We start from the raw sequence: 18,511 nt of genomic DNA, 5'->3' as shown, positions 1-18,511 counted from the left end.
TCTCTTAAAGAATTATAGGAAAACACAAACAAGCAAGTGAAGGAGCTGGGCAAAACCATCCAGGATCTAAAAACAGAAGTAGAAACAACTAAGAAATGACAAAGGGAGATAACTTTGGAGATAGAAAACTTTGGGAAGAAATCAGGAGCCAGAGATGCAAAAATCAACAATAGAATACAAGAGATAGAAGAAAGATAGCCTTTTCAACAAATGGTGCTGGTTCAACTGGAGGTCAGCATGCAGAAGAATGTGAATTGATCCATTTTTATCTCCTTGTACTAAGCTTAATACCAATTGGATCAAGGACCTCCACGTAAAACCAGACACACTGAAACTATTAGAAAAGAAACTGGGGAAAACCTTTGAGGACATGGGCACAGGCGAAAAGTTCCTGAACAGAACACCAATAACTTATGCTCTAAGATCAAGAATTGACAAATGGGACCTCATAAAATTATAAAGTGTCTTTAAGTCAAATGACACTGTCAAAAGGACGAAACGGCAGCCAAAAAATTGGGAAAAGATCTTCATCAACCCTACATCTGACAGAGGGCAAATAGCCAATATATACAAAGATCTCAAGAAATTAGACCCCAGCGAACAAAATAACACTATTAAAAAATGGAGTACAGATCTAAAAAAAAAAGAATTTTCACCTGAAGAAATTCGGATGGCCGAGAAGCACCTTAAGAAATGCTCAACATCATCAGTCATTAGGGAAGTGCAAATCAAAACAATCCTGAGATTTCACCTCATACCAGTCAGAATGGCTAAGGTTAAAAACTCAGGAGACAACAGGTGTTGGCAAGAATGCAGAGAAAAAGGAACACTCCTCCACTGCTGGTGAGATTGTAAGATGATACAACCACTATGGAAATCAGTCCGTAGGTTCATCAGAAAACTAGACGGGACACTTCTGGAGGACCCTGCTATATCTCTCCTGGGCATATACCGAGATATGCAATATAGACACATGTTCCACTATGTTCATAGCAGCCTTATTTATAATAACCAGAAGCTGGAAGGAACCCAGATTTCCCTCAGTGGAGGAATGGATACAGAAAACGTGGTATATTTAAACAATGGAATACTACTCAGCAATTAAAAACAATGAATTCATGAATTTTTTAGGCAAATTGTTGGAACTGGAAAATATCATCATAAGCAAGGTAACCCAATCACAAAAGAACACACATGGGATGCAATCATTGATAAGTGGATAGTAATTAGCCCAGAAGCTCTGCATACTGAAGACACAATTGGCATATCAAATGATTCCCAAGAAGAAGGAAGAAGAGAGCCCTGATCCTGGAAAGGCTTGATCCAACATTGTAGGGGAGTACCAGGACAGAGAAAAGAGAAGGGGAATGATTGGAGAATGGTTGGAGAGAAAAGGACTTATGGGACATATGGGGAGGGGGGAACTAGGAGAGGGGAAAGCATTTGGAATGTAAACAAAGAATATAGAAAATTTTAAAAAAGAAAAAAAAAAGAATCACAAAAAAAAGAAACACACACACACACACACACACACACACACACACTTTGACAAGGAACTGCATTACACTCAGGGGAAATAAATGCACCAGGTTCAAACCAGGTATAAACTGGGTCAAAAAAGAAATCAAGAAGGAACTAAGCATCTTTTAGAATAGAATTATAGAGGCTAACATCTCTTGGATCTCAGCCTATCAGGCTTTTGACTGCACCCAGGCCCAGGGCAGCTCTGAAGGCTGCCTTTGTGCCAACCCTGTCGGGGATCCTTTGCCCTGCAGATTGACCAGCACTTGGAGGGGTGCTCCACCATCTTGGCTCCTGGACGCCAGAGAGATCTAAAAGAAAGCACCAGGTAAGCAGATATAGCCTGAGGCTAGCATTGCTTGGGCCTCAGCCTGTCAGGCTTTTGCCTGCACCCAGGGTCTGGGCAGCTCTGCAGGCTGTCTGTGTGCCAACCCTGTCAGGGGTCATTTGCCCTTCAGAATGATCAGCACTTGGAAAAGGTCCCTGCAGCATCTGACATCTTTGCTCCCTGATGGAGCAGACAGGCAGCACCAGGTTCACAGAGACAACATGAGTATAGTATTGTTTGGAGCAAGACACACCAGGGCTCCAAGGGCACCCAAGAGGAGGACAGCACATCAGCAATCTGTGCCAGGGAAAACACAGTCATCTAGCAGTGTGGAAACAGCCTTACATGTTCAAAAGGGGTTCAACCACCAGCCAGTGACAAGACCAAATAATGCCAGAGATAACCAGATGGCAAAAGGCAAACATAGGAAGGTTACTAACAGAAATGAAGGAAATACGTCAGCATCTGAACCCAATTCTTCAACAACAGCAAGTCCTGGATACCCCAACACACCAGAAAAACAAGATTAGGATTTAAAATCATTGGTCATGGTGCTGTTAGAGGAACACAAGAAGGACATAAATGAATCTCTTAAAGAAATACAGGAGAAAATGGATCAAAAGTTAGAAACCTGCACAAGGGAAACACAAAGATCATTTAAAGAAATTCAGGAGATATGGGTCAAAAGATAGAAGCCAATAAAGAGGAAAGACAAAATTCACTTACAGAAATAAAGGTGAACTTGGGTCAACATGCAGAAGTTATGAAAGAGGAAACACAAAAATCTCTTAAAGAATTACAGGAAAAAAACAAACAAGTGAAGGAACTGAGAAAAACCATGCAAGATCTAAAAAGAGAAGTAGAAACAACTAAGAAATCACAAAGGGAGATAACTTTGGAGACAGAAAACTTTGGGAAGAAATCAGGGGTCATAGATGCAAATATCAACAACAGAATACAAGAGATAGAAGAAAGAATCTCAGATGCCGAAGATACTATAGAAACCATTGACACACCAGTCAAAGAAAATGCAAAATGCAAAAAAGCTTGTAATCTAAAACATCCAGGAAATCCAGGACACGATAAGAAGACCAAACCTAAGGATTATAGGTATAGATGAGAATGAAGATTTACAACTTAAAGGACCAGCAAATATTTTCAACAAAACTATGGAAGAAAACTTCCCTAATCTAAAGAGAGAGATGCCCATGAATATACAAGAAGCCTACAGAACACCAAACAGACTGGACCAGAACAGAAATACCTCCCATCACATAATAATCAAAGCAAAACCCAAATACACTAAACAAAGAAAGAATATTAAAGGCATTAAGAGAAAAAGGCCAAGTAACATATAAAAGAAGACCTATCAGAATTATACCAGACTTCTCAACAGAGACCATGACAGATAGTGGTAGATCTCATGCAGACTCTAAGAGAATACAAATGTCAGCCAAGACTACTATACCAAGCAAAACTCTCATTTACCATAGATGGAGAAACCAAGATATTCCATGACAAATCCAAATTTATACAATATATTTCCACAAATCCTAGAAAGGAAAATAGGTGGAAAACTCCAATACAAACAGGGAAACTTCACCCTGGAAAAAGCAAGATAGTAACCTTCTTTCATCAAACCCAAAAGAAGATAACCACTCACTTATAAAAATAACATCAAAAATGACAGGAAGCAATAATTTCTATTCCTTAATATCTCTTAACATCAATGGACTCAATTCCCCAATAAAAAGACATAGATTAACATGTTGGATACTTAAACAGGACCCTACATTTTACTGCATACAGGAAACACACCTCAGTGTCAAAGACAAAAACTACCTTAGAGTAAAAGGTTGGAAGACATTTTACAAGCAGATGATCTCAGGAAACATGCAGGAGTAGCCATTCTCATATCAGATAAAATTGACTTTCAACCTAAAATCATCAAAAGAGCCACTGAGGGACACTTCTTGCTGGTCAAAGAAGAGACACTTCTTGCTGGTCAAAGGAAAAATCCACCAAGAACTCTCAATTCTGAACATCTATGCTCCAAATGCAAGGGCACTCTCATTCCTCATTCCTCATTCATAAAAGAAACTTTACTAAAGTTCAAAGCACACATTGCACCTAACACAAAAATTGTGGGTGACTTTAACACTTCACTATCCTCAATGAACCGATCAGGAAAACCTAAACTAAACTGGGACACAGTGAAATTAATTGAAGCCTTAGACCAATTGGATTAAACATATATACATGTATATATAGAGAGACATAGATATAGATTAGATTAGATAGATAGATAGATAGATAGATAGATAGATAGATAGATAGATAGATAGATAGATAGATAGATAGATGGATAGATAGATAACATTTCATCCTAAAAGAAAAGAATATAACATTTTCTCAGCACCTCATGGTACCTCCTCCAAAATCAACCATATAATTGCTCACAAGACAGACCTCAACAAATATAAGAAGATTGAAATAATCCCATGCCTCAGATCAGGTCACTATGGACTAAAAGTGGTCTTCAATGCCAACAAAAACAGCTGAAACCTGACAAACACATGGAGGCTGAAGAATACTCAATGATAACTTGGCCAAAGAAGAAATAAAGAAAGAAATCAAAGACTTTTTAGAATTTAATAAAAATGAAGGCACAAGATAACCAAACTTATGGGACACAATAAAAACAGTGCTAAAAGGAAAACTCATAGCCCTGAGTGCCTGAAAAAGAAAATGGACAGAACATATACTATCAGCATAATGGTAAACCTGAAAGCCCTGGAACAAAAATAAGCTAATTCACCCAGGAAGAAAAGAAGACAGGAAATCATCAATGTCAGGGCTGAAATCAATCAAGTGGAAACAAAAAGAACCATACAAAGATCAACAAAACCAGGAGCTGACTCTTTGAGAAAATCAACAAGATAGACAAACCCTTAGCCAGACTAACCAAAGAGCACAGAGACAGTATCCAAATTAACAGAATTAGAAATAAAAACGGAGATATAACAACAGAAACTGAGGAAATTCAAAGAATCATCAGATCCTACTACAAAAGCCTATACTCAACACAAGTGGAGAATCTGGATGAAATGGACAATTTCCTAGACAGATACCAAATACCAAAATTAAATCAGGATCAAATAGATCATCTAAACAGCAAAATAACCCCTAAAGAAATAGAAGTTGTCATAGAAAGTCTTCCAACCAAAAAAGCACAAGACCAGATGGTTTTAGTACAGAATTCTATCAGATTTTCAAAGAAGACCTAACACCAATACTCTTCAAACTGTTTCACAAAATACAAAGAGAAGGAACAAAATCGTTCCTTGAAGCCACAATTAAGCTGATATGAAAAACCACACAAAGATCCAACAAAGAAAGAGAACTTCAGACCAATTTCGCTTATGAACATCAATGCAAAAATGCTCAATAAAATTCTTGCAAACCAAATCCAAGAACACATCAAAACAATCATTCACCATGATCAAGTAGATTTCATCCCAGGGATGCAGGGATGGTACAATAAATGGAAATCCATAAATGCAATCCACTACATAAACAAACTCAGAGAAAAAAAAACACATGGTCATTTCATTAGATGCTAAAAATGCATTTGACAAAATTCAGCATCCTTTCATAATAAAAGTCTTGGAAAGAACAGGAATTCAAGGCCCATACCTAAACATAGTAAAAGCAATATACAGCAAACCAGTAACTAACATCAAACTAAATGGAACGAAATTTGAAGCAATCCCACTAAAATCAGGAACTAGACAAGGCTACACACTCTCTCCATATCTTTTCAATATTGTACTTGAGGTGCTAGCTAGAGCAATTAGACAACATAAGGAGGTCAAAGGGATACAATTTGGAAAGGAAGAAGTGAAACTATCACTATTTGTAGATGATATGATAGTCTACTTAAGTGACCCTAAAAACTCCACCAGAGAACTCCTACAACGAATAAACAACTTCAGCAAAGTGGCTGGTTATAAAATCAACTCAAGAAAATCAGTAGCCTTCCTACACTCAAAGGATAAGCAGGCTGAGAAAGAAATTAGGGAAATGACACACTTCATAATAGCCACAAACAATATAAAGTATCTAGGTGTGACTCTAAACAAACAAGTGAAAGATCTTTACGACAAGAACTTCAGGTCTCTGAAGAAGGAAGTTTAAGAAGACCTCAGAAAATGGAAAAAAATTTTCCATGTTTATGGATTGGCAGGATTAATACAGTTAAAATGGCCATCTTGCCAAAAGTAATATAATGATTCAATGCAATCGCCATCAAAATCCCAACTCAGTTCTTCATTGAGTTAGAAAGAGCAATTCTCAAATTCATCTGGAAAAACAAAACAAAACAAAACAAACAAACAAAAAAACCCCAGGATAGCTAAAACTCTTTTCAACAGTAAAAGAACTTCTGGGGGAATCAGTATCCTGGACTTCAAGCAATACTACAGAGCAATAGTGTTAAAAACTGCATTGTATTGGTACAGTGACAGGCAACTGGACCAATGGAATAGGATTGAAGACCCAGGAATAAACCCACACACCTATGGTCACTTAATCTTTGACAAAGAAGCTGAAAACATTCAGGGGGAAAAAAAGGTAGCCTTTTCCACAAGTGGTGCTGGTTTAATTGGAGGTCAGCATGCAGAAGAATGAGAATTGATCCATTCTTTTCTCCTTGTACTAAGCTCAACTCCAAGTGGATCAAGGACCTCCACATAAAGCCAGACACACTGAAACTAATAGAAAATAACCTGGGGAAAACCCTTGAGGACATGGGCACAGAGGGAAGTTCCTGAACAGAACACCAATATCTTAAGCTCTAAGATCAAGAATTGACAAATGGGACCTCATAAAATTACAAAGTTTCTGCAAGGCAAAGAACACCATCAAAAGGACAAAACAGAAACCAACAAATTGGGAAAGTATCTTCACCAACCCTACATCTGACAGAGGGCTAATATCCAATATATACAAAGAACTCAGGAAGTTACACCTTAGAAAATCAAATAATCCTATAAAAATCGGGTACAGAGCTAAACAAAGAAATTTCACCTGAAGAAATTTGGATGGCTGGGAAGCACCTTAAGAAATAAATGTTCAAAATCTTTAGTCATTAGTGCAATGCAAATCAAAACAACCCTGAGATTTCACCTCTTTCCAGTCAGAATGGCTAAGATTAAAAACTCATGAGACAGCAGGTATTGGCTAGGATGTGGAGAAAGAGGTACACTCCTCCACTGCTGGTAGGATTACAAGCAGGTACAACCACTCTGGAAATAAGTCTGGTGGTTCCTCAGAAAACTGGGCATGGCACTTCCAGAGGACCCTGCTATACCACTCCTTGGCATATACCCAGCGGATTCCCCAGCATGTAATATGGATACATGCACCACTATGTTCATAGCAGCCCTATTTATAATAGCCAGAAGCTGTAAAGAACCAAGATTTTCCTCAACAGAGGAACAGATACAAAAAATGTGGTATATATACACACTGGAGTACTTATTTAGGCATTAGAAAAAAAATTCATGAAATTCTTAGACAAATGGATGGAGCTGGAAAACATCATCCTAAGTGAGTTAACCCAGTCTCAAATGAACACTCATGGTATGTACTCACTGATAAGCAGATAGTAGCCTTGATGCTTGGAATACCCAAGACACAATTCACATATCATATGATATCAAATAAGAAGGAAGGAGGGGCCCCTGGTTCCTGAAAGGCTCAGTGCAGCAGTGTAGGAGAATACAGAACAGGGAAGTGGGCAGAGGTTGATGAGGGAACAGGGGAAGGGAATAGGGCTTATGCAACTTTTGGGGAGGGGAGATCCAGGAAAAGAGAAATCATTTGAAATAAAAACAAAGAATATATCCAATAAAGAAAGAATGGAATTATAAAATCCTTAATACAATCAAACTATGGGAACCAAGGAAAAAAAGTGTCATCCCACAGTCAAAACTCTGACCCATAATTGTTCCTGTCTGAAAGAACTGTAGGGATGGAAATGTAGAGGCATCTGAGGGAACAGAGGTCCAGTGGCAGGCCTAAAGTAGGATTCAGCTCAAGGGAAGGGCCCACAGCCTGACACTATTACTGAGACTCTGACACTATTACAAAGGCTTTGGAGCACTCACAAAAAGGGACCTATCATGACTGCGCCCCTGAAGACCCAACAAGCAGCTGAAAGAGTCAGATGCAAATTTTGCACCCAACCAATGGACAGAAGCTGCTGACCTTGGGGTTGCATTAGGGGAAAGAGGAAGAAGCTTGGGAGGAAGGCAAAACTGTAGGAGAACCAGCAGTCTCATTTAGCCTGCCCCCCAAGATCTCTCAGGCACTGGAATATTAATCAGGAAGCATACACCAGCTTATATGAGGCCCCCAACACATATCCAGCACAGAATACTGAATCTTGTTTCAGTCAGAGAAGATGCACATAACCCTCCATGGCCTGGAGGTCTCCGGCAATGGGTAGGTCTGGTGGGGATGGGTGTGGGAGGTGGGTGGGAGGTTGAGACATCCTATTGGAGACTGGGCAGGGAAGAATTACGGGATGGGGAATAGGCAGATGGTCAACCAGGAGGGGACTAAAATCTGGAGTGTTTAAAAAAAAAAGATGAAATAAAATTTTAGAGAGAGAGAGAGATTGGATGATGGAAGTGGGGTTGTCCTGACAGTGGTCATTGTGATGAAAAGGCAGGTGAAGAAATCCAGAGAGCATCTGGAGCTGACATAGGGGTGTCAGAGATAAAGACAACCAGGGCTGTGAAGAGCTAAAGAATGAGATGCTAAGACTGACAACCAGATGCATTCAGACAACCGCCCATACTTAGGAACCAAGAATTCTAGCACCTGAGCCAATGAGCTGTGACACCAAGCACTCTCAAGGTCCCATGGTCACAAAGGCACTGTCTGTTTGCTACTGTCTTTCACCTGCTGATTCCTGAAGTTGATTATGAAAACTTCCAAATTCTGGGCTGGCAGTTGTGGTTAAATCCCAGAACCATAGGCCTCCAATCCAAAACTACAGGACTTTGGCTTGTGAAAGAGCTTGGTGCTTATAAATCTTGGGTGTAAATCGACAACTTACAAGGCCTTCAGTACTTTACTACAATAAAAACTCCAACTCAGCTGTCCATGACTCCTAAGTAGAGCAGAAAAACCTTGGTCAGCTCATTTTAACACCTTGATCTGGGTACTCCATCTATATGAGGTATATGTCTTCTGGCCATGTAAATCGGTTTGCTCTAAAAGTCATAAGGTCAGGAGTTTCTTATTTAGTGAGATGTATAAGAAAAGAATGTGCATCTGCCTAAGCTGTGATTTTTCTTTTCATAGTGACCACACTGTTTAAGGGAAGTTAAGGGGTTTTACAAGGCAGGGAAATTGAAAGCTATGAAAAAAACTAGGAAGAGACCAGGCTGTTTCTGCATTCCTCACCCCAAGGAGATAGCACATTGAGACACACCCAATGCTACTGAAGAAATTAAACAAATCTGAGTGTCGTAATCACTAGAATCTCCCTTTACATCCCACTGTTCAGTTTCTCATTTACTGACTTATCTGCCTACCTACTCAAACCAAGCAGGACATTTCTGTCATTGAAAGTCTCCGGATTTGTAGATAACTGCAGAAATTTCCAGGGAGGTGAGTCCTGACTGTTTCTTAAATATATGATCAGAACTATCTGTAAAGTATTAAGAAACATACAAAAATCAGTGTTGGATGGTGGGGTGACCAGGGCTGGTGCCAACTGAACTAACTGCATTGAGCATGCTATAGCTGGTTTCAGATTCTTCACTATGAAGATGGCAGATGACAGAATAAAGATGCTACCGCTATTCCTTTAACTTTTCATGAGTTAGTATTTAAAACTGGTCTTCAGTTCTCTTCACTAGCGAATACATGGGAGCAAGGTGACTGTGGTAAATGACTGAGTAAAAGACAAGACAGAAACATGAAAAATGATAACTAAAATAATGTTAATTGAAAAGCACACTTCAACAGGAATATAGTATCGAGTTTTCTGAATGTACAAACCTGAGATTTATACTAAACATGAGAACTCTCATTAGCCTGTAGAAGAAAATGTCTCAGTTTGGTGGATACGGCTATTTAAATAGAATGTCTTGACATTTTTATGGTTAGGTCTCTTTTAGCTCCTCCCATATCAGATGTAAGAGGCAATACCGGTCATACTCTCTTCTTCATTCCATGCTGGAGGTGAACTCTAATGGGGCAAAGTTAAACTTGTTCACTGTTTCTACTTTTTCTAAAATTTTTCTATTTTTCCATCATGTTTTGCCTAATATTTTAGCAGTTGAGATAAGCATAAATTTCAAATCATACTCATAATTAGTCAATGTCATACCTATTTAAATATATAATATTGCTTGTTATAATTAGTGTCTGAAAATAATTTCATTATCCAAGCCAGGTTTGCCTGCAACTTGGCACATAGCTTAGGCCAGTCTCAAACTTACAGTCCTTCTGCCTCTGCCTCTGCCTCTGCCTCTGCCTCTGCCTCTGCCTCTGCCTCTGCCTCTGCCTCTGCCTCTGCCTCTGCCTCTGCCTCTGCCTCTGCCTCTGCCTCTGCCTCTGCCTCTGCCTCTGGAGGCCTTGAATCATAGACATTCACTACCATGCCCCTCTTAAATATCTATGATTAATTTTGTATTTTACTACATAGTACTATTTAAGGTCATTGGAGTAATGTAGTTATAAAACGAAAATCTGTTAAAATTTGGAAATTGTATAGTTAAAATGCTTTCAGATTTCTTGGGTTTAAATCTTTGATTATTAAGTAGTAAGTCCCCAGGATTTAAGACAGTATCTTAGATGGTCCTTAACTATATCAGGGGAGAATTTTGGTGTCTTTAGTCTTTCAGCATCAATTTTTTTCTAATATTTTTAAATGCATAAAATAGTATTTTGTCAGCAATTTAAGGACATTTTTTTCCAAAGCACTTTAAAATTTGACTCATTTTGTGCTTTTGATTTGTTTTGTTGTTTTGGTTTTGTTTCTTAAACAAGGTCTCACTACATAAAATTGATTGCCTTAGAACTGACTGTGCAGAGCAGAGTGCAATTTAGGATGCAATCCATGCATCCTAAATGCTGTATATATTGACATTTTTGTTTTAAATGATTCATTTATTTTTCTACCTTATAGGTCTTTATATAGTACATTATAAAATCAATATGCATATACAATGTGTAGTAGTCTAATCTCAGTAACAAGCATTTCCATGTCTTCAACTAATGATAGTTACATGTGTTAGGATTCCATATTTTGGGATGACACTTATGTTGTCTTTTAATTTCCTTTATTGAGCTTCATGTTTCCCCTGCCACTGCCTCTTCCCCATCTCTACTGACCACTATTTCATCCCATTCTTCTACAAAGTTTGTTTTTGTAGATAACTGAAACATGAGTTATTTTTCTTCCTGTATCTGTCATATTTTGATGAACATATTTGTCTCCAGTTTCATTCAAATTCATTCAAACTTTAAATGACAGAATTTAATTGCTTTGAATGGTTAATCAACCATTGATGTATGGTTTGGAGGAGGATGTGAGCAGATATATACAAATTACAGTATGTGTATGGAATCACAGGACAGTTTGGGGGAGCTCTTTCTTTATAAAAGTTCCAAAGATCTAATCTCATGCCATGGGGCTTGCACAGCAGACACTTCTCCCTGACATTAATGTGTACTTATCATGCAAGTGTTTTTGTATGTTTTGCTTTTTTCATTTATATTTGGGACAGAGTCTCAAGATTGAGAATGGGTGTGTGATCCTGATCCTTCTCTCTACTTCTCCAGTACTGGACTTTCATGCATGAACCATGCTACCTGGGTTCTCATTTTCTTTATTAATTCATCCATTAAAAGATATTTACCTTATTCTGTATTTCATCTATAGTGGATATTGATGTAACAATTATAAAAGTGTAATATTGTCACCTGTGTATAGCCATTGCATCTCCTTTAATAATATAGTCAGTTATTGGAAGAAGTTGAATACACTGGTTGTGCTTTTTAATTTAAGAAATTTCTACAATATTTTCAATCATGGTGCTTTAGTCATGGTTTCTATTCCTGAAAAAACATCATGACCAAGAAGCAAGTTGGGGAGGAAAGGGTTTATTCATCTTACACTTCCAAATTGCTGTTTACCACCAAAGGAGGTCAGGACTGCTGATACTCAAGCAGGTCAAGAATCAGGAACTGGGTTTAACCCAGGATAGCTAAAACTTTTCTTAGCAACAAAAGAAATTCTGAGGGAATCAGTATCCCTGACCTCAAGCAATACTACAGAGCAATAGTGTTAAAAACTGCATGGTATTGGTACAGTAACAAGCAGGCAGATCATTGGAACAGGACTGAAGATCCAGAAATGAAACCACACACCTATGGCCACTTGATCCTCGACAAAGGGGCTGAAAACATCCAATGGAAAAAAGATAGCCTTTTCAACAAATGGTGCTGGTTCAACTGGAGGTCAGTATGCAGAAGAATGCGAATTGATCCATCCTTGTCTCCTCGAACTATGCTCAAATCCAAATGGATCAAAGACCTCCACATAAAGCCAGACACTCTGAAGCTAATCGAAAAGAAACTGGGGAAGACCCTTGAGGACATCGGTACAGGGAGAAATTTCTGAACAGAACACCAATAGTATATGCTCTAAGATCAAGAATTGACAAATGAGACCTCATAAAATTACAAAGTTTCTGTAAGGCAAAGGACACCATCAAAAGGACAAATCAGCAAACAACAAATTGGAAAAAGATCTTCACCAACCCTACATCAGATAGAGGGGTAATATCCAATATATATAAAGAACTCAAGAAGTTAGACTCCAGAAAACCAAACAACCCTATTAAAAATGGGGTACAGAGTTAAACAAAGAATTCTCACCTGAAAAACTTCGGATGACAGAGAAGCATCTTAAAAAATGCTCAACTTCATTATTCATTAGGGAAATGCAAATCAAAACAACCCTGAGATTTCACCTTACACCAGTCAGAATGGCTAAGATTAAAAATTCAGGAGACAGCAGGTGTTGTCAAGGATGTGGAGAAAGAGGAACACTCCTCCACTGCTGGTGGGGTTACAAATTGGTACAACCACTCTGGAAATCAGTCTAGTGGTTCCTCAGAAAACTGGGTACCTCACTTGCAGAAGATCCTGCTATACCACTCCTGGGCATATACCCAGAGGATTCCCCACCATGTAATAAGGATATATGCTCTACTATGTTCATAGCAGCCCTATTTATAATTGCCAAAAGCTGGAAAGAACCAAGGTATCCCTCAACAGAAGAGTGGATGCAAAAAATGTGGTATATCTACACAATGGAGTACTATTCAGCCATTAGAAACAATGAATTCATGAAATTCTTAGGCAAATGAATGGAGCTAGAGAACATCATACTAAGTGAGGTAACCCAGACTCAAAAGATGAATCATGGTATGCACTCACTAATAAGTAGATATTAACCTAGAAAACTGGAATACCCAAAACATAATCCACACATCAAATGAGGTATAAGAAGAAAGGAGGAGTGGCCCCTTGTTCACGAAAGACTCAGTGAAGCAGTATAGGGCAAAACCAGAACGGGGAAGTGGGAAGGGGTGGGTTGGAGGACAGGGGGGTAGAAGGGGGCTTATGGGACTTTCGTTGAGTGGGGGGCTAGAAAAGGGGAAATCATTTGAAATGTAAATAAATAATATATCGAATTAAAAAAAAAGAATCAGGAACTGATGCAGAAACCATGGAAAGGTGTTCCCTACTGGCTTGCTCCCCTGGCTTGCTCAGCCTGCTCTCTTATAGAAACCATGACTACCAGGCCAGAGATGCTTCCTCCCTTGATCACTAATTGAGAAAATGCCCTACACCTTGGTTTTAAGGAGGCACTTCCCCATCTGAAGTTCCTTTCTCTGTGATAACTCCAGCCTGTGTCAAGTTGACACACAAAACCATCCAGTTCACATGGGTTCACTAAATTATATTTTTTCAAACAACGTGTTATATTTCCTGTTTCTCTGAATCCTTTTCACAATTTATTTCTTATCTATGTAATAATAAGCATTGTAAGTGTAGACAACATTATACACCACTATAGCTTTTATTTAGCTTTTTGTATAATTTTTATTTAACTTTTGCTGATGATTTGATAAACTGAACCATTTTCAAGAGTTTGTGTTTAGTAATTTTTAAATTTTTCTTTATTCCTAAGCATTTAATGCAGGTTTAAAGTGAAGTATCAAATCGCTTTGTAACTTACTGTAACTCATCCCTATATCTTCCCCCAACATATCCCCCATCCAACCTCAAATCTACTTTTGTCTATGTATGTGTAAGGTAACCCACTATATTAAATTGCTCCTGATCATGTGTGAGTAGAGGTGGGATCATTCATGAGAGCTTGGGATTTTTACCTTGGACACACCTTTCAGAAAGAATGATTATTTTACCTTCCAGCTGCAATAACCATCTGCTAATAGCTTCTTAGTAAATGGTAGGAACAAATGACCTCCACCTGAATCTGTGCTAGAATTATGAATGACTTGATTTTAGTATGGAAGGGTATATGAAAAGCTATATGGAAATATCCTATTTCCCCATACAAATAAGAAAAGAGCTAGAGGAGCCACCCAGTATTCCCAGAGCTCCCAGGGACAAAAACATCAACAGATAGCACACATGGTGTTACCTATGAATACAGAAACACAGGCACCAGAGGATGGCTTTGATTAACATCAAAGGGAGGATAGGCCCCTGGTCCTGGAAAGGCTTGATGTAGCAGAATAGGGGAGTACCAGGACAGGGAAGCAGGAAAGGATTGATTGGGGGTGGAAGAAGGGGAGATGGATTATGGGACTTTGGGGCAGGAGGCATGGCAGGAAAGGGGAAATCATTTGAAATGTAAATAAAGAATAAATGTTTAAAAAAACAAAAACAAAATCAAACAAACAGAAATAAACCAACCCATCAAAGCATAAGTCTAATCAGAGAAAAAGTAAAATAAAAACACTCCAAAATAACATTTTGTTAAAAAAATGCAAAAAAAAGAGAATAGACTTAGAGGTATAATTAGATAAATGTGAAATGAAGGAAGGTTTAAATAAGAATTGGGACAGGGGAAAGAAGTATGTAATTGGTGGCCTATGAAAAGCTAAGGGTTTAGGAGAGCACATATGGAAACCCACCAGCAAGTAAGATAATTTCAAAAGCATACCATAAAAAAGATAGAGTAGACAAAATGGCCATTTTAACTATATTGATTCTACCGATCCATGAGCATGGGAGGTTTTCCATTTTTTGAGGTCTTCTTGCATTTCCTTCTTCAGAGTCTTGAAGTTCTTGTCATACAGATCTTTCACATGTTTGGTAAGAGTCACCCCAAAATACTTAATACTGTTTGTGGCTATTGTGAAGGGGGTCATTTCCCTAATTTCTTTCTCAGCCTGCTTATCCTTCGAGTATAGGAAGGCCACTGATTTGCTTGAGTTGATTTTATAAACTGTCACTTTGCTGAAGTTGTTTATCAGCTATAGGAGTTCTCTAGTGGAATTTTTTGGGTCACGTAGGTAGACTATCATGTCATCTGCAAATAATGATAGTTTGACTTCTTCCTTTCCAATTTGTATTGGATGGAACTAGTGTTGAAATGCTCCCAGACAATAAACACTATGATTCTGGAGGAGGCGGTCAGTAGAAGTTCTGTAAAGCAACACAGGAATGGGGCAATGAGGACTGAAAATATATTAACCTACCCTAGGGAAAAATAAGAGTGCTTGCAGATGTTATGGAAGAAATAATGGAAAAAGGTACTCAGTGATGTGGTAAGAGGTTCCCTTATATAATGTGAGAGACTGAAGGCCTTTTCTCATTTGTCACATTAGCCATTACTATGGTTTGAATATAAAATGTTGTGATGGCTCAAGCATTTCAACACTTGCGATATAGATGTTAATGCTATTTTGGAAAAATGTGAAGCCTTTAGGGTATACAGCAGTTATGGGAACATAGTCCCAGGGCTAGAGGATTATAGCCACCTGGGATCTAACTTAAAGACTTATTCAGCTGTATATGTAGAAATTTAACAGGCTATGCGGTGACAGACTGGGTTTCAGACACTAAAATTTACTCACTGTGAGATTGTAGGGCAACATAAACACTCTTCCCATAGGTAACTTCTGGCAGGTGTTCTTGTCATAGTGACAAGAAAAGTAACCAATACAGCCATAGTAGGTACAAGGCGTCAGGATCTGGCAGACAGACAACCAGGGTAAGGTTTAGGTACCTAAAGAGTAGAGAAGAGAAGGCACAAGCCAATACTCCTAAGTTCTGGCACAGAGGCTTATCTCCAGGAAACTATTCATCAGAAATACCCTTGACGCAACTCAACTATCATAATTAATAACAAAGATATCCTAGTAAGGCAATTCTTTCCCATTACTACTTGTGACATAGACAGCTATTAAGCTGCTCTCTTTCTGAGAACACACCTATGTGCAGTATGTCCACACAGCTCACTCATTCCCATAGACATGTCTTTCTTTGGAAATTTCTGAATATGTGAACATTCATGTATTGGAATACGTGGCAATATATGCTAACTTTTCCTTCCAGGCTCACCAACAACTTGAAAGATGGCAAATCAATATAAGAGAATTGTTCTGCACAAAGGACTCACACCCATCAATGATGATCATTTTCGCTTATTTAAGTCATTGATGGCCAGTGATTTAAGACTGGAGAGAAGCATGCAAGAGCAATACACTAGGGTTCAGATTGCTGACATGATGGAAGAGGAATTCCCAGATGACGCAGGATTGAGCAAACTCATCAAGTTTTGTGAAGACTTACAAGCTCTTAGAAGACATGCTGGATTTCTTAAAAAAGAGAGATCAGAAGGTAACAAGGAACAAAGAAGTCCCTGTCCCTGCCAGTGGCTTACTATCTCTACCCTCTTCATAACCTTGAGGTCTACACATAGCTGCCATATCTCTGGTTTACACACTAAAGACCATGGCCACATTGGTCCTTTGGACTGGCTACTGAGGAAGTTCCTCTTCCAGTGGAGGCTTGAATTTAAGGAGTATATTTGGTGTGTATATTAAAGACAACAAATAGAATTTGATGAAAGATTGAGATTCCAGATATAACATACATGTTCAAAAGTAATAAAGGCAATTACAAAATTATGATTTATATTTAAATATACACATTACAAATTGTCTCAACTATTCTATTAAGAATACTAACATAATCAATCATCTTCTTGATTAACAAAGATAAGGCTATACTTTGATTAAATATAGACTTAATAGGGAGTGAAGAAAGAGTTCTTTTCATAAAATTATTGAGTTGGGTAAAAACATTTTAGAAACCTAAAGTTCATAATTAATATTAGAAAGTTAATATTTCATTTCACAAGTTAATGTCAGATTTCCTTTTACTTGTATCTATTATTTGAGTGAATTATACACTAACTATGACCAATAAATGAATGTGATTAAATTTTGGATTTTGAAGGGAATGTAGGAGAACAAGAATTAGAAAAGCTTGCCTGAGATATGTGGGTTTCAAGAGCAGGAAGGGTTTTCTCATTTTATATGGGACAAGTAAAGAAACCCTTTTCTAACCTGAGACAGTGTCAAACATTGTGCCTTTGGTGCTGTGCCACTAGAGTAAGTTATGGAATAATCATTGATGTAAATGCAGCAGAGAGGAAATGGCAGAAAGACTAGATGGTTCCTAGACCATATATTGTGATTTATGTGCGCTTTCTTGTTCATGCATTTGTTGTGTTAAAAAACTTTCCCCATCCTAGCAATAGGAGAAACATCACTGGAAATAAATAGGCAAGAAGCAGGTCCTGCAACAGCAACATCAACTACAAAACACATGAACAAGTGTCTTTCACAATTCGAAAGAGAGGAGACTTCCACAGCTCAGGCAATGACTTCTACAGCTCAGGAGGAGTCTGCTACAGCCCAGGTGAGCCTGAGGATCAGTGGTGAGCTGGCAGTCCAGAGAGGCAGAGGTGATTCCTCTTCCTCCTGTTCAGTCTATAATGTTCTCACTGCTTTCTCAGTTTCTCTTCAAGCTTTTATTGAAGCTCAGCATAACTGATCATGTGGCATTAATATGTGTTCTAGAGATGTCATGAAATTGAAAACCAACTAGAGCTGTGGTTGTTGCATATTTACACAAACTTACTTTGCTAATTCAAATTCAATTGTGTCTACCTTTGAAGTAATAATAGAATTGTACTTATAACATTTCTTCTCCCTTAATTTGATAAAAAACCATTTATACACACATTATTATGACTATTAGTGAACATATTTTAGACCTCACCAGAGGGTGGGACCTTCAAGTCACTAACATATTCAGGCATAATAAATCTACTACCTAATAATGAAGATGCACACTGCTCAGTTGATTAAATTCATTAACAGGGCAATGGATATACTTTCAGAAAATAATGTATGAGTAAAGATAAGACTGAAGTGAAAAAGACCATGGTATCTAAAGAACCATATCGGTCTCCCTGTTCTAAATAAACCACAGCCAGGGGCAAGTCACCAATATCCCAGAGCTCAT

At 38.2% G+C, this 18,511-nt stretch overlaps 2 protein-coding genes across 2 annotated transcripts in view; both read left to right on the top strand.

Annotated features, from left to right (window-relative positions):
• Positions 1 to 18,511, top strand: part of LOC127697082 (uncharacterized) — a 90,856-nt gene that overhangs the window by 64,399 nt on the left and 7,946 nt on the right. Inside the window, exons 8-9 of the mRNA XM_052199937.1 lie at positions 16,552 to 16,816; positions 17,736 to 17,902. Coding sequence (XP_052055897.1) covers positions 16,552 to 16,816; positions 17,736 to 17,902 — 432 coding nt within the window. The remainder of the gene's footprint in view (positions 1 to 16,551; positions 16,817 to 17,735; positions 17,903 to 18,511) is intronic.
• LOC127697366 (interferon-activable protein 203-like) overlaps positions 8,148 to 18,511 on the top strand; it is a 61,814-nt gene continuing 51,450 nt past the window's right edge. The window contains exon 1 of the mRNA XM_052200461.1: positions 8,148 to 8,356. The gene's annotated coding sequence lies outside the window, so the exon portion shown is untranslated. The remainder of the gene's footprint in view (positions 8,357 to 18,511) is intronic.

This window comes from Apodemus sylvaticus, chromosome 12 (assembly GCF_947179515.1).
Source record: "Apodemus sylvaticus chromosome 12, mApoSyl1.1, whole genome shotgun sequence".
Classification (NCBI taxonomy): domain Eukaryota; kingdom Metazoa; phylum Chordata; class Mammalia; order Rodentia; family Muridae; genus Apodemus; species Apodemus sylvaticus.
This window is presented reverse-complemented; position numbering and strand designations above follow the sequence as displayed.